The 16,297-nt window shown below is 43.1% G+C and overlaps 1 protein-coding gene across 4 annotated transcripts in view; it reads right to left on the bottom strand.

The window, feature by feature from the left end:
• Positions 1 to 7,819: 7,819 nt before the first annotated feature.
• LOC118284068 (dachshund homolog 2) overlaps positions 7,820 to 16,297 on the bottom strand; it is a 63,543-nt gene continuing 55,065 nt past the window's right edge. For 2 of the 4 annotated variants that reach the window (XM_035606679.2, XM_035606698.2), the window contains exons 10-12: positions 15,494 to 15,673; positions 14,660 to 14,725; positions 7,820 to 9,414 (exon numbers count right to left, since the gene is read on the bottom strand). In XM_035606679.2, the coding sequence (XP_035462572.2) occupies positions 9,368 to 9,414; positions 14,660 to 14,725; positions 15,494 to 15,673 (293 nt within the window). In that variant the 3' untranslated portion in view covers positions 7,820 to 9,367. The remainder of the gene's footprint in view (positions 9,415 to 14,659; positions 14,726 to 15,493; positions 15,674 to 16,297) is intronic. The other 2 variants (XM_035606689.2, XM_035606707.2) reach the window with 1 other exon arrangement.

Below are 16,297 nucleotides of genomic sequence, written 5' to 3'. Positions count from 1 at the left end.
AAAGTGTCCCCTCAGTGTCCGTGCCCCGACTTCCAAGTGTCCAGGCTCTAACTCACAAACACATTCGGTAACATTCAACTATTCCCAAGCGGAAATATGTGATTTTATTGTGACTACATCAGCCTGAGAATCTCTGCGCTGTGTGTCAGGAGGTGAATCTTCAAAAATGAATCCTGAAGATAAAACTCTTTCGCTTCAAACTCACAGTTTGTGGAAAAAGCAGCAGACATGAATGTCGGAGTGGAGCGGTCCCGGGGAGCGTCGGGTCAAATCTCCGAAGCGCACCCTGAGCCTCGCGCCCCGCGGCGACGACGCGGCGACGACACTAATGCCGGCTTACGTGGCATTTAGAGCATAAAGGTGTGACATGCAAGACTTCACACACTCTGCTGTCCTGTCTGTCTGTCACACACACACATTTGCATACACACACGCTGTCACACACACTCCGCAGGGCCTGCCATTAATAACAGCTGACCTTTGCACGTTGGGGCTGTGTAATGATAGTGAAGCAGACACATCACACCTCCCTTCAGCTCTTATCATCCGTCTCCTTTTTCCCGTCGGACTCGTCCCTCCATCGTGTTATTCTCCAGCTCCATTTTGACTCTCATATGTATATTTGTCTCCACGAATAATAGAGAGGCGATGTTAAGATTTGATATTGATCAGGGAATAATCCCCCATCATTTAATGTCCCATTTAACGTAACGTATGTATATTAATAATATATATATATATATATATATATATATAAATACTTGTCTGACTGAGGTTTATACAGAATCGCCCCTCGGATTCTTTTTATTTCATTCTGAATTCTGTGCTTTAAAAAAAAAAAAAAAAGATTTACTCCGTTCAATGTTTTATTGCTGCAAAAATGATTTTCTTCTTTTGGGACGATAAAGATCCCGACTGAAATAATTAATATCTCCTTGACCAAATTTAAAAAAAAAACAATCCATGAAAACTCTGACGACAGACGACGTCACCTTCGAGTCACAATAAATAATCATCACCGGTTTTTAAAATGCTGAAGCTAAAATGTCTTGTTCAGTTTTTTTCCAGCTCGATGACGTCATCTCTTAATAATTAGACGGGCGACATGTGGAGGTTTTTTTTTATTTTTGGTCCAAAGTCGAGCGACTGGAACTTCCTGTGAAAACAACTCCTTCACTCCCTCTCAACTCAATTCAAAGTGTTCTTCCGTTGGCACGGCGATTAAAAAGAGAACGCAGCTCGGCCAAACTTTAACGCCTCCCTTCCTCCGTTTGGATGAAAGACTTAGGAGAGCAGAAAATAAACATTTGCCAATTTTATTTTTATTCCTCCTCTGTGCTCTCGTCGAGCCAGTTGGTCCCGTCTCTTCCTGAGGGGTCGACGGACGAGAGGAGGACGTCTCCTCCGTCGTGGTCCAACACAACATCGTACGAGAGACGAGCAGCTGCCGTCTCCGCAGAGGTCGGCGAGGGATCCGAGGCCGCTCGGCCAAAATCCCCACGGATCCTTTTCCGTCTCGCCCGGCGGCCTCATTCGCTGTTTACACTTATTTCTAATTCCTCCGTCCTTCTTCTCTTTCTCACGTTCTCTCTCTCCATCTCTCTCTCTCTCTTCAAGTGCTCCTCTCGTCTGCCAAGCTTCTAATTTGGGATCAATCTGAAGAGTCCAGTTTTATCATCGGTGTGTGTGTGTGGGAGTGGGAGTGTGTGTGTGGCTCTCTTTTTTTATTCCCATGATGCCATATGGGACGGACACACACACACATGCAGCTGACTGAAATAGTTGTCCTGACATTTGCTCTGATGACATCCACGTCCTGTCTGTCGTCCGTGTTTACATCAGTGTTTGTGCTCCTCTCTCTGATGGTTTACATGTAAAACATTGTGATTATTATTTTCACCAAACTTGTTTAAATTAAATTGGCAGAAATGCTGTTTTCACTCACGTTATATTTGCTAAAGCTGCGAACCGTACAACCAACTGAGCGACCGACAGGGGACACTTTAAGGCGGCGCACCGGTGATTCCATTTCCGTTTTTCTCCGGCAGCGTCTGAAAGATCAGCGTGAACGCGCCGTATTCTGGACCGTTTAGTTCAACAACCGTATTCAACACGACGTAGACACATGGAGACTCACACAGAGGTCGGTCCACCTCATGTGACTATATTTAACTCATTTATGACTACAGAGTTATGGACGATATATTCAATTTCTGTGAATAAGTTCTTCTAAATATTACACACTGGAGCTTTAAGCACAAAGCCAACTTGGGTATCCGCTCCTTCTAGAGCTCGAGTGCTTCTTGGTTTGTGGTTACGGGCAGAACGCGCCGCACATCTCCCGTGTCTCTCTCTGTGGGATTTGAACCGACGACCTCCAGGTCGCGTCCTCCTGTTGTCCGAGTAGCTGTCGTCCACTTGTCCTCCATGGAGATAAACTGTTGTTTACACTGCAGGCCACATCGCAGGCCAACCGTGGCATGAGGGAGACGTGTGTGTGTGTGTGTGTGTGTGTGTGTGTGTGTGTGTGTGTTTACTTCCTTATATGGTCCTCACAAGGATAGACAGAAATAAAAAACCTCCAAAATTAGCTCAAATTTGACCACTTTTCTTTTTTTTTTCGAGAAAAAGTTGAGATTAGAATATGAAGTTAGTCTACAATAAATACTACAACTTGTGTGTGTGTTTGAGTGTGTGTGTGTGGCAGGTGTTTTGCGTCACCACCCACCATCCATCAAGTCAAATGGGCGAATGACAGGAAGAACAAAAACAAATCCCTCGCTCCGGCAAGAATAAACGGCTGATGCCGACCAATGACAAGTGTTTATTGTGTGTGTGTGTGTGTTTGTGTATATATTTTTGTCTGTATATTTGTGTTTGTGTGGGAGAAATTGAAAGAGATGGAAGGACAAAGCAAATGAGTGTGTGAGAGATGAGAGAGAGAGAGAGAGAGCGGAGAATGAAGTGAGTGTATATTGTTTTACCAGTTCAGTGGGCGGATGTGCGCGCCGCGCGCACACACACACACACACTTCTTATCCTTCTCACTGAGCATGTAAAAGTAGATATTTCCGACTCGACCGCTCACGTCTTGTTAGACTCACGAACTCGTCTGAGAACTTTGTGCTCACATAGAAGAGAATAAACAGCATCTCCACTAGGGGGCAGAGTCATCAAGCAAAGAGCCTGAAGCCTGTATTCTGTGTACTGACCAGCAGAGGGCGACTCTATTATCTATATACTTTATGGATCAATCTTCTAGTTTCAAGTCTTCTTCAATAACAGCACGATGTTCCTAAGTTACTAAATTAATTTAACATTTATGAAAGTAATGACAGGTTGGTGTTGTTGTTGTTTTGGGGTGGGTGGGTGGGGTCAGGACATTTTGATTTATTTGAAGTTGAAGCAAGTTTTAGAAAATAAGGACAAATTGGCAGTGGGGACGTTGATGAGACATTTGTGATAAAAGTCAAATTGTGAAAATCAAAAAAAAAATTATAAAACTTTTTGGGAAATTCTGGGACTGTCGTCATTCAAGGTCCTTGCAAGTAAAGACTGTGTGTGTGTGTGTGTGTGTGTGTGTGTGTGTGTGTGTGTGTGTGTGTGTGTGTGTGTGTGTGTGTGTGTGTGTGTGTGTGTGTGTGTGTGTGTGTGTGTGTGTGTGTGTGTGTGTGTGTGTGTGTGTGTGTGTGTGTGTGTGTGGGGTAGTGATGACCTCCTGCAGCTGTCGGTGGATAATGAGAAGCTGTCAGCACACACACGACAGGATGGACACACACACACACACACACACACACACACACGGTCTTTACTTGCAAGGACCTTGAATGACGACATCAAGTCACAGAATTTCCGAAAGTATTTTAACCTTTTTTTTTAAATTTAAATTTGAGATTTCCTCAATTTTCCTGACACGTTTCATGTTTCTGAAAAAACTATGACTAATAATGTTTCTCCATGTTTCCACCATGATTTCAACATCGGAGGCTTTTAATGAAATCAAAGTAGGAATAACTAAATGTGTAAAATACTGAATTTTGCCGTTTCATTTTTATTTTTAAATGTATTTGACTTTTGCAGAATGTGGCGGACACATTTTAATACGCACTTGTGCCATGTAGATAAATGTCGGACATTTTAAATCTCTTTATATTCCTCATTCAGTCCGTCACGCTTCCTTCTTCCTTCTCTAACCACTGTCCACTCTCCTCATGACAACACCTTCATCGTGATGAAGGGGGGAAGGATACAGAAGGTGTGTGTGTGTGTGTGTGTGTGTGTGTGTGTGTGTGTGTGTGTGTGTGTGTGTGTGTGTGTGTGTGTGTGTGTGTGTGTGTGTGTGTGTGTGTGTGTGTGTGTGTGTGTGTGTGTGTGTGTGTGCGTGCGTGCGTGTGTGTCATACTTCCCTTCACACACACACACACACACACACACCTTCTGTATCCTTCCCCCCTTCATCTACCGAACCCCATGTAGAAATTAACCGCGCGTGCACACACACACACTCACACGCGCACACACCTCGCTCCATCATTAGTCTTCATTAGAGTCTTTATGAGGAAAATTAGAAAGGGAGTTTCCTCCCAAACTGAGCCCTGGGGTCCAACCTGCCGAGGTGTGTGTGTGTGTGTGTGTGTGTGTGTGTGTGTGTGTGTGTGTGTGTGTGTGTGTGTGTGTGTGTGTGTGTGTGTGTGTGTGTGTGTGTGTGTGTGTGTGTGTGTGTGTGTGTGTGTGTGTGTGTGTGTGTGTGTGTGTGTGTGTTTTAACAGCCTGGCTGCTCTGTCTGGGAATGTCTCTGTTCCCCTCTCTCCATCCTCCTTCCATCCCTCCATCATTACATCCAGCCCCACTTCACCCTCCCTCCTTTTTGTTTTCTTCACACCGTCCTTCATCTTCCTCTTCCTCAGTGTGTCTCTCAAACTTCCTACATCGTCTCCTTCTCCTCTCTGTGTTTCTAATCATGTCGTCGGGGATGAACCGATTCTATCGAACATCTGTATCGGCAGATGTGTACGGCGAACTCCGTAAATGAATCTAGTGTCTGAAAATGGCTCCGGGACAACGGGACGGTTTTGACCTCCGCCAACATGGAGAGAGAGACTGACGGAGGCAAAACTGAGATCTTTTACAATGTTTTTTAGAAGTTTGGTCGCGGTGCCGCCTATAGATCCATATCTCCGACACTGGCCGTGAATCATGGGAAAGGAAAACATGGAAGAAAGTCACGGTTAAAGTGAACGACTTTGTAATGAGCTTTTTACTGGACGAGTGAAAGTCGCGATGCGTTCAATGCCACGAGATTTGTGAACGGGAGACGAGTCGTTTGATTTGACCAGTGGACTTTAAAAAATCAACGATAAACCATTTGATGACGGGTCACTTCCTATCTTTTCATTAGCCATCATCCTCCTCTCCTTCTTCCACATCATTACACTTCTTTTCTGTCTATCATCTCTTTCTCTCCATCTTCCATCTTTTCCTTCATCTTCTCCCACGTCCCTCAATCTCCGTTTCCTGCCCCGTCACCTTTTCGTCCTTCCTCGTTGCCTCCTTCGCTTTCTATCCATCCTTCTTCATCTCTAGCTTTTCTTACCCCTCCTCCTCCTCCCGCCTCGTCCATCGCTCTGTGTTTCTGCCTCCATTAGGGGGAAATGGAAAAAGTGACATCAGCTATTTGGTAAACGCAGAGAGATGGAAAAAGAGAGAGAGAGAAAGAAAGAGAGGGATCGGGATGAAAGGGGATAGAAAAATGGAAGGAGAAAAAAACATCAAGAGTGACACAGGGAATGATTGTGAAAGAGAGAGAGAGAGAGAGAGACAAAAGTGAAGACTGAAGCTTTGGGACGAGATAGGTAGAGATCCATTAGAGAGAGAGAGAGGCTTCACCTCATTAACCTCGTAATGCAGAGTAAATATACAGTCTAAATGGAACATGGACGAGTGTGTGTGTGTGTGTGTGTGTTTACTCTCGTGCGTGTGTGTGTGTGTGTTTACTCTCAGGATTGTGTGTGTGTGTGTGACTGTGAAATACATTGTCAGAATACCAAAGTGTCCGTCAGCGTCTGTTTCATGTGTGTGATGTCCTGTTTTAAATATATATATATATATATATATATATATATATATATATATATATATATATATATATATATATATATATATATATATATATATATATATATATATATATATATATATATATATATATATATATATATATATATATATATATATATATATATATATATATATATATATATATATCATTCTCATTTCTAAGGCTGCACGGTGGTGTAGTGGTTAGCACCTTCGCCTCACAGCAAGAAGGTTCTGGGTTCAACTCCCGGTTCAACCAGGGCCTTTCTGTGTGGAGTTTGCATGTTCTCCCCGTGTATGTGTGGGTTCTCTCCGGGTTCTCCGGCTTCCTCCCACATTCCAAAGACATGCAGAATGGGGTTAGGTTCATTGGAAACTCTAAATTGACCGTAGGTGTGAATGTGAGGGTGAATGGTTGTCCGTCTCTGTGTGTGGCCCTGTGATAGGCTGGCGACCTGTCCAGGGTGTACCCCGCCTCTCGCCCAATGTTAGCTGGGATTGGCTCCAGCGACCCCCCGCGACCCTTAAATGGATAAAGCGGTAGACGATGAATGAATGAATGAATGAATTCTCATTTCTAATCAAATCAACTTAAAAAATGTGTTCATCCGTCCCTCGACACTTCCCGACGAAGGCCCGACCGTCTCCGTTTAAAAAAACATTTAACTCGCTTGGTCTGGATTTTTATTCGGATTCTCGTATGAAAATATGACTTAGAAATTCTTTTGGCGATCCCGTTGACTTACAGAGTTTTCAGTCAACCCCCGAAATATCTCGGCGTCCACTTCTGGAATCCCGCTGACTTTGTTGATCCTTTGACGTTTTCTCGAGCGCCATCGTGGGACTGACACTTGTGGTTTTGCTTCAAATGAACGACTGGTGCAAACATTCGTGTTCCCCTCAGGATGAACCACAAACTGCTCCTACAGCACCAAGCCTTAGCTGTACTCTTGTTTTTTAGTGCTGGTTAGCTCATGGTAGCATGCTACTATGCTAAACAAAGATGGCGACCACGGCATTATTCTTGTTCATTCATTGTGTTAGCATCCTGCTGTTAGCATGTAGCTCGAAGCGTCCCTGTGCCTATATACTCGTTAGTTACTAGCATGGCCATACAGAATCTCTGTGTTGCTGTTTCCCTTGTGAAAAAAAATTGAGAAATGTTTTAGTTGGTGTAAGATTAATTCAGCCCCCCAGGTGTCATCGGTCGCAACTTTTTGTTTTGAGGGTTCTCTACAACCGCAAGACGGTGACAAAGTGAGACGTTTGAATCTGACACATCATTTAGCTTTTTTTTTAGGAACTTTACCTGATTTATTTATCGTTGTTGTTGTTGTACGGTCTTCTGCATTACACCACCTAGTGGACTGGAGTAGAACAGCTTGTTGTAGCCGATGAATTGTTCATACATCAGCAGGCTCCACTGGTCTTTAGAACGGTTTGCAGGAACTTATGTAGTTTTTGAATACTTCAGCAGTTTGTGGTTATTATGACCAGAAAGGTATGATTTCATGATTGACACTTTGAAAGATGCACCAGCAGACACTTGGTCATTATAATACTGTATATTTGCAGTCAGCTCAAACCCAGAGAACAGTGACAGACTTGAGAGATCATCAGGAGAGAAAAAAAATAAAATTAAACAAAAACAGGAAACCTTTGTTTTCTATCTACACGGAATATCCCTTTAACTCCCACCCACCCGCCCACCCTATAGCCCCACCCGCCCCGTACACATTTCAAATAGTCATCATCAACAAATAAACAAACAGAACACGCAGTGGAATAAACAAAATTGCAACACAACAGTCTGCACTCGTAGTAGGTCAGAAAATCCGGGGTGGGGGGGAAATAAAACGTCTCTGGTGTTTGACGTCGCTGAGGAGCGCTTGTTTTATTCACCTGTGCTACAGTCAGGAAAACCTTGATTTTGGATCTTCGGCGTAGACAAATCAAGCGCTCCCTGAGCTTTTATTTTTGACAAAAACGCCAGAAACTTTGAGTACTACTTCCTGGTCACAGGGGTGGGGGGGTCAAAAGGTGAAAAGGTCCAATGTCGAGGAAGAGAGTTCAACGTACTTTCAGGATATAATATTGTGTCTAAAAATCACTCCATTGTAATAAAAAAAAGGAATTTTCTTTTTTTTTCTTTTTTTGCGTCGTTTGAGAAACTGATTTCACAAGTTAAGGGTGATAGAAAATACTTCATACATTGAAAAGCTGCATCCAACACTTTCAGAGTAATGCCTCCTTGATAAGAAAGAGGGAAAAGAAAAGGTGAGGAAGAAGCAAGGAAACGTGGAGGAATCGAGCAAAACGGAAGAAAAGCGGGGAAATAATTTTTAAGAGTTGGACGTGGATAAAACAAACCAAATGACAACACAACTATTTTCCCATGCAATCTTTTAGGAAAAAGTAATGGTACATGAAACAGAAATATCCTCCCAAGTTGTTTCCCTCCATTTTTTCCTTCCAAATATTTTTTTTACACGTCTTTTTTCTAAAAACTCGTAAAACCCTCGTTTTTTGCTCCTTCGTCCTGAGCGCCTCCGATTAGCTGGTCGCCGTCCAATCAGAGTTGGTCACGTCGAATCCAACAAAAAGGGTGCGTTTGAAACTTTTTGTTTTTGTAGAAATGGAAATAAGAATGATACATATTTTTCACGAAACCGCTCTTATCTCGTCGTGAACGGACTCGTTTGGTCCTGCGAGTCGCTTCGTGTCATCGGAACCATTCAGAGAGTCTCCGTTGTCCAATCAAGTTGATCTCTGCTGTTTATTTTTTTTTTCCTGACAATGTCTGAGTTGTACTCGTCCGGGGCGTCCGTTTAAATCCGAGAGTGCGTCGATCGGTCCGGTGCGTTTTCCTTTTGCCTTAGCTTGGGAATGATTTTTACTTTTCAGTTTTCAAAAGGAACGAGGGATGAGAGAGAAAGAGGAATGAATGGAGTGAAGTTGTCTCGAAAGAAGAAGAAGAAATAGAAGGGAAAATAGAGAGAGAGAGAGAGACACGCCCCCAAAAAGAGTCCAGAAAAGGGGCGTGTCTCTTAGTAGTCTCATTGTTTCTTAGCAACGTCAAAAAAATGTCGCATTGTAGCAAAGATAGAATCCCGCCTGGGGAGAGGCTGTTGCTGTGGTGGAAGCCGTGGTTGCTGAGGAAACAAGGCTTGTGGAGTTCTTCTGTGCAGGGAGTGGGAGGAGTCAGGTGGGAAGGGGGCGGGGTTTTCCGGGAAGGCGCAGTCCCCTCGCTCTTAAAACATCATGGGTGTCTTCAGAAACGGCCGGGATTCTGGGGGAAAAAAACACACCAGAAGGAATCTGTAAATAAACAAAGCGTCAATAAATCACGAGTGATATGTAAGCTAACTGATGCTAATGTTCAATTTTTATTATCATTGAATTGATTAATCTGTTGGTCTATAGAATGTCAACAACAACCTCTTTTTTTGGTCCTACCAACAATCACAAACCCAAAATTAGGGCTGCAACTATCAATTATTTTCATTATCGATAAATCTGTGGATTATTTTCTCCATTAATCGATTAGTTGTTTGGTCCAGAAAATGTCGGAAAATGGTTAAAAATGTTGATTGTGTTTCCCGAAACCCTCCAGATGATGTTTTGCTTTTTCAGACACAAAGATATTCAGTTTAATGTCACAGAGGAGCAAAGAAACCAGAAAATATTCATATTTAGAAAATGAAATCTGAGATTTTGGAATAAATTAATCACAAACTATTTTGATTATCAATTACTAATCCATTAACTGTTGCAGCTCTGCCCAAAATAATGAAATTTTTCAAGAAAATCCACAAATCTCGACATTTCAGAACCTTGAAACATCAAATGTTTAGGTTTTTTTTGGGAGAAATTTTGCTTTGATTATCCAAAAAGTTTTTTTTTTTTTATTTAATCACTTTTTTCTCTGGATGTACATTCTCTTTTTGTTTTGCGTCTCGTTTTCCCTTTACATCCAAAATCTCACATCTCCTATTTTGCCGGGGTCGACTCCCTCTCTCTCTCTCCCTCCCTCCCTCCCTCCCTCGCTCTTCACCTCCGTCGTTCTCCTTCCGCTCCCCGCGGTGCTGTTGCTGCACCCACCCACACACACGCCGAACACACACACGCCGAACACACACACACACACACACACACACACACACACATGCGTGCGGCAGAAACAAACACACACACGTGTGCACACACACCTTCCCCTCCCTGCGGTGTCATTGTTTTCTGCGGACGTTGCAAAGTGTTTACATTTCTGCATAACAGCAACCATAAACCTGCCCCCCCCCCTCCTCCTCCTGGCCTACACTCCCTTTCTTTTAAACTTATCCTCCTCTCGCTCTGTGGCGTCACCTCACCCTCTCGTTTGTCCTCTATTGATCACTTCTCGAGGTCTGTGTCGGAATGAAAAACTTTTTTTTTAACATTTTCTCTTTCATCTTTGGCTCGGCCCTCGTTTCCTCCTTCATATTCCCAACCTTCCCTGCTTCTCATCCCTCTCATCTCCTGCCCTTCCCTATTTTTATCACCCCACCATGCACTCAGACCCCCTCCTCTCCTCCTCTTTCATCCCTCTGTTCTGCATGCATCCCCCTCCCTCCCTCCCTCCCGTCCTCTATCTGTTACTCTCGTATTATTTTTATCCCGACCCATTCTTCTCCCTGTCCTCTCCTGTCCTTTTCTTTTTCTCCTTTAGGCAGCAGCTTCTTCGGCCCCAGTGCTTATTACCGGCCCTGGAACCTTAAGTGTCGCAGCATTTACCCCCCGTCCCCCCAAAACCCTCAAATCTCTCTTGTTATGCCTCGTCGGGAATTCATACTTTTAAGTTTTCTGTGGCTGGATTTTTACTTAAAGATAAATCTGCAGAAAACAAGTTTTAAACTAAATTGTTTGGTCCATAAACTACAATAAACCTGTAATAAATGTCCATCTGTTCATCATGACAAAGACAAAGAAAACCAGCTAATTTCAAAACAGACAATTTTTAGCTCGAACTAAAATGACGGGAACAATCAATAGATGATCAAAGTCTTGATAAGATAATCAATATATCAACCAACTGTCACAGAGTTCGTACGAGTTGTCACACAGGATATAACGCATCTTCCGCCATTTTTGTAGTTTCCTCACGCCTAGTTGCTACTAACGATTATTCTCACAATTAATCAACGATAATTTGATTTTCTATATTTGATGTAAAATGTGAGAAAGTTGTGGAAAACCGTCTGTTTACCAGAATCGAGTTGACAACTCTGAATGTTTCGTCTTGTCCGACCATGTTTACACTTCATGTATATTGAGCCTTTTATAGATGTTGATTTTTAATAACTGATGCAAAGTTTTCAATATTTTTCAAACTGTGCAATATTTAAATATTGTATTTGACTTAATTATATAAAAGATGTTAAATGTTGATGTGCTGCAACACTAACTCACTCCAACAATTACTTTACTTGTTTTTTATTAATATTTTGCTTGGAAGCAAAGAATCATATGAATCGTCCTTCATGATTTTTGTTTTTTTCATTTCCAGTTTTCCAGGACGTTCCCGGAGCTGTTCCCCAACAAAGTGTTCCGAGTTTCTCTCCAGCCGTGAGTCACACACCAGACACACACACCTTCATTTTATGATTAGATTCATGTTTTCATTGTGTAAATGTGTCGTCGGGCAAAGAAGCAGAATTATCATGGAAGTGAGTCACTAGAGAAAACACCTGATTTTGCTATTTTCTTTTTCAACAAGACTGTAAAAGAATCTTTGTGCTCTTTATGAGTGTGTGTGTGTGTGTTAACTGTTCTGTCGTGTAGTGTGTGTGTGTGTGTGTTAACTGTCCTGTCGTGTAGTGTGTGTGTGTGTGTGCTAACTGTCCTGTCATGTAGTGTGTGTGTGTGTGTGTGTGTGTGTGTGTGTGTGTGTGTGTGTTAACTGTCCTGTCGTGTAGTGTGTGTGTGTGCGTGTGTGTTAACTGTCCTGTCGTGTAGTGTGCGTGCATGCGTGTGTGCGCGTGTGTGTGTGTGCGTGTGTGTGTGTGTGTGTGTGTGTCGTCCTGGTTTAAAAATGACGCTGACCTGCCTCGTTAAGTCTCATCAGCTGGTGGAGGAAATGTCACCAGGTCTCGGAACAAGGTCACATTTTTCAACTCCTCCTCATCCTCCTTCTTTCCCCTCCTCCTCCTCCTCTTGTTCATCTTCTCCCTTTTTCTTTACCGTCCCCCTTTCCCCTCTCATCTGTTTCCTTCTTTCTCTCTTCTCTTCTGTGAGCTCTCTTCATCCCCCCTTCATCCACCGTTTCCTTTCTTCTCCTCCTTCCCCTCTTCCCTTTCACATTTTTCTTCCGTCCACTTATGTTCCTAAAAAGAAGAACTTCCTATTCTCCTTTTTCTTCCTTGTTCTCTTTCTTTCAATTCTTCTCCTATTTCCCATCCTCCCCTTCTTTCTCCTCCTCACTACTGTTCTTCTCTCCTTCATTTCCATCCTTTCTTTTCTCTTTCTTAGCTCACCTCTCCACTCCTCCCCATCCTCATCCCCACTCTTCTCTCCTTGTCGTTCTTCACCTCCTCTTTCATTCCCTCCTTCTCGGACGTAGCCTCTTCTTCATCCCTTCTTTCATTCTCTCCTATTATTTCCTCACATTCCTGCACTTGTCTTTTTCCTCTCCCCTTTGTTGTTCCATATCTCCCATCCCTTATGTCCATTTCTTTGTCTTACTCTCCTCCTTCACCCTCTCCTCTTCGTCTTCACCTTTTTCTTCTTCCCTTTTTTTATGGCCAATTAGTCCGGTTGGTCTTGAACAACGAGAGAGAAACCGATCTCACTCTTTCTCTTTGACCCCCCCCCCCTCTGATTGTAACGCCACGTCTTTCTTTGTATTCAGCAGTTTTCGCCTCACTCGTTAATTAAGAGTGTGGAAGGTGAGAGAAGCAGGGGAGGTGTGTGTGTGTGTGTGTGTGTAGGTGCAGAATGCTTTTATGGCAGAGGGATGTGTGTGTGTTTGTCAGTGTGTGTGTGAGCGAGGCATCGAAGGGGTCCTACTGGGCCAATCAACATTAATGAAATCAGGTGTGTGTGTGTGTGTGTGTGTGTGTGTGTGTGTGTGTGTGTGTGTGTGTGTGTGTGTGTGTGTGTGTGTGTGTGTGTGTGTGTGTGTGTGTGTGTGTGTGTGTGTGTGTGTGTGTGTGTGTGTGTGCTTGGCTTGCAGAAGAGAGAGGATCTAAAAGGGTCTAAAGAGGAGAGAGAGCTAATTAGAGTTCCCTGTCTCACAAGAGTGTGGATCAAACACACACACACACACACACACACACTAAAATGCACAACAACAGGTACGCAGAGCACACTCACACACACACAGGGAGTGTGTGTGTGTGTGTTTGTGTGTGTGTGCGCCTGTAGATATTCATTTAAACACACACAGGGTTCGGAGTGAAGCTTTTCAATGTCAGGCAGGACTGAGCACAGCTGGTGGAGAGAGGACGACACACGCATACTAACACACACACACACACGCACTCACACACACCGCTCGCTGCCGCACTTGTGAGGACCCTCATCGTCATAATGTATTCTCCTCCGACCTGAACTCTTCCTCCTCAAAACCACAGAGTTCACCTTCACGGCAGCTCGTCTTCGTTTTCAAATGTCATCGATTTTAGAGGATAAAAAAGGTTTATGGAGTCTCAACATCTGGAAAACAAACTGGTCTTCCGTTTTGTTTTTTAGCTCCATATTTACACAAACTTGAAGTTGTCTGTCACTCAAACCAAACTCTGAACCTTCACATCAGCAGATTCCTCGTGACGTTGTTTTTGTGTATAATTTCCCATGCGACATTAAAATGGAGCAACGCTTTTTGATTTCTTTAACATTTTTAAATCTAGAATGTGATAAAATACAACAACTGTGTTTCCTGTTTGGTCGTTACGTAAGACAGCCAATCACCGGCAATCTTTAGATCTTGCTGCAAGCCTATTGGCTCACTGACACTGGTCACGTTTATTCCTCAGGTTACAAAACTCTGAACCGAATAATGAGGCTGTTTTTATTTTTTTTTACTCAATGGAATTCCGTCTGTGCGTTCGTCCTCACCCACAACATCTAAAACTCTGATTGGTCCAACGTAGGTTCAAGCACAGAAACAAACACACACACACACACACACACAACCTCATAAAAATACAGCCACACTGACATAAAACTAATGAAATATTTCCACGGGAGGTTTTTACAGGTCCAACAGGAACCAAAGACCTGAGACCACAAAATTTTTTGGACCCGTGAAGACCTAATTTAAACACACACACATCTTGCAAGGTTCACATCAAAGGGAAGCCACAGTGTCTGCTTAATGTCTACACTAATCTACCCTGGGCCCCAAAACACACACACACACACACACACACACACACACACACACACACACACACACAAATACACGTGCTGTGTGTGTGAGTGTCTAGACCCTTGTAAGTCCTTTGTGTTCAGTATGATATTTTTTAATGTGTGGCGTCTGTGTGTTTTTATGTTGTGTGTGTGTGTGTGTGTGTGTGCGCTCAGGTACCTTGTACACCGCCGTTGTCTTGCTGGTTTCCATTAAGTTCAGGTTTATCCTCGGCTACAGCAGCGTCTGGTGCGAGGCACAAAGACAAGACAGAGTCCCAGTGGGTCGGCCAATAAAAACCCCAGAACTGTGAGCCGCTCGTAAAACAAACCAGATTGACAAAAGAAACAGCAAAACCACAAACAAAAACATTTGTCCACACAATTTACGTTACTGCGTTTTTTCCTCTTGAAGTTAATTGTCAAAGCTACTTTCACACATGAAGACTGGAGTGCAGACGTTGTCCTGAACTTTTCCAAATGTTCGCTAATGTTGCTCTTCTCCTTGTTATGCCCAAAGGTTGAAGATGTAAATGGACTAGAATGTCACTCAGTAGAGCGTATAATAAAAATAATAATAATAATACTAGATTTTATTCGTTACGCACTTTACTTTTAAAGCAGGAATATATCTCTGCCCAAGGCCAAACAGTCCCCTTCAATTTTAAGAAAGTGATTAAAAATAATTCCTGGATCGGCCCCAAAGTGTAATGGATTCGTTCTTAGCACATGTCCCATCTTTGCACCAAGTTGAGTGAAAATAGTTATGGCGTAATCCTGCTGACAGACCAGAACAGACGATCATACTGTACAATCTTAAATTCTGCTGTTGCCACACGGACACGTCGCTGACAACTGGACTGAATTTGATGGAGGTAAGACAGACGAAGGGCAGCGGCCTGTAACTCGACTGGACTGTATTAAGCTGCTTTAAATTGAGGAAAATTGTTAAATGACTAAAAGAAATACTACAGAAGGACTAGAAATATGAGCACAGATTTAAATGTTCCCGTACCGTTCTTGGCATTGTTGGTGTTGTTGTTGGCGGCGTGCAGCGGCTCGGGGGAGGGGGAGGACGAGGACGAGTGTTTCAGTGCGCCCTCCACTCGCTCCCTCCTCTTCGACTCGAACTCCAGCGCCTCCTGCAGCTTCCTCTTCGCCTTCTTCTCCTTCTTCAGACGCTTCTGGATGGAGGCTGGACGAGGAACGTGATGCTATCATTAGATACTTGGCTACCTAAATTACCTAGTGAAGCTAATAATTTGTTGGTAACGTTAGATAAAACCTTGGTCCTAATCACCGGGTCTGACTTTGTTAACTTAACTTTTAAGGCTAATAATGTTTCGAAAACATTACTGATCACCAGCTCTGACTTCGCTACCATAGCTAACTTAGCTCGTAAAGCTAATTATGTGACGCTAACGTTCATGATCAACAGAGACTACGCTGCCGTAGCTAACTTAGCTCGTAAAGCTAATAATGTGACGCTAACGTTCATGATCAACAGAGACTACGCTGCCGTAGCTAACTTAGCTCGTAAAGCTATTAATGTGACGCTAACGTTCCTGATCAACAGAGACTACGCTGCCGTAGCTAACTTAGCTCGTAAAGCTAATAATGTCATGCTAACATTACTGATCAACAGAGGCTACGCTACCGTAGCTAACTTAACTTGTAAAGCAAATAATGTGAAAAAAATGTTAGATAAACCTTGATCCTGATCACCAACTATGACTTGAATGATTTAGCTCGTAAAGCTAATAATGTGGCGCTAACATTGGATTAAATTGGTCCGGATCAACGGCTCTGACTTCGCTAA

The sequence above is a fragment of the Scophthalmus maximus genome, chromosome 12 (assembly GCF_022379125.1).
Source record: "Scophthalmus maximus strain ysfricsl-2021 chromosome 12, ASM2237912v1, whole genome shotgun sequence".
Lineage (NCBI taxonomy): Eukaryota > Metazoa > Chordata > Actinopteri > Pleuronectiformes > Scophthalmidae > Scophthalmus > Scophthalmus maximus.
Note: the sequence above shows the minus strand (reverse complement) of the source record. Positions and strands in the feature narration are given on the sequence as shown.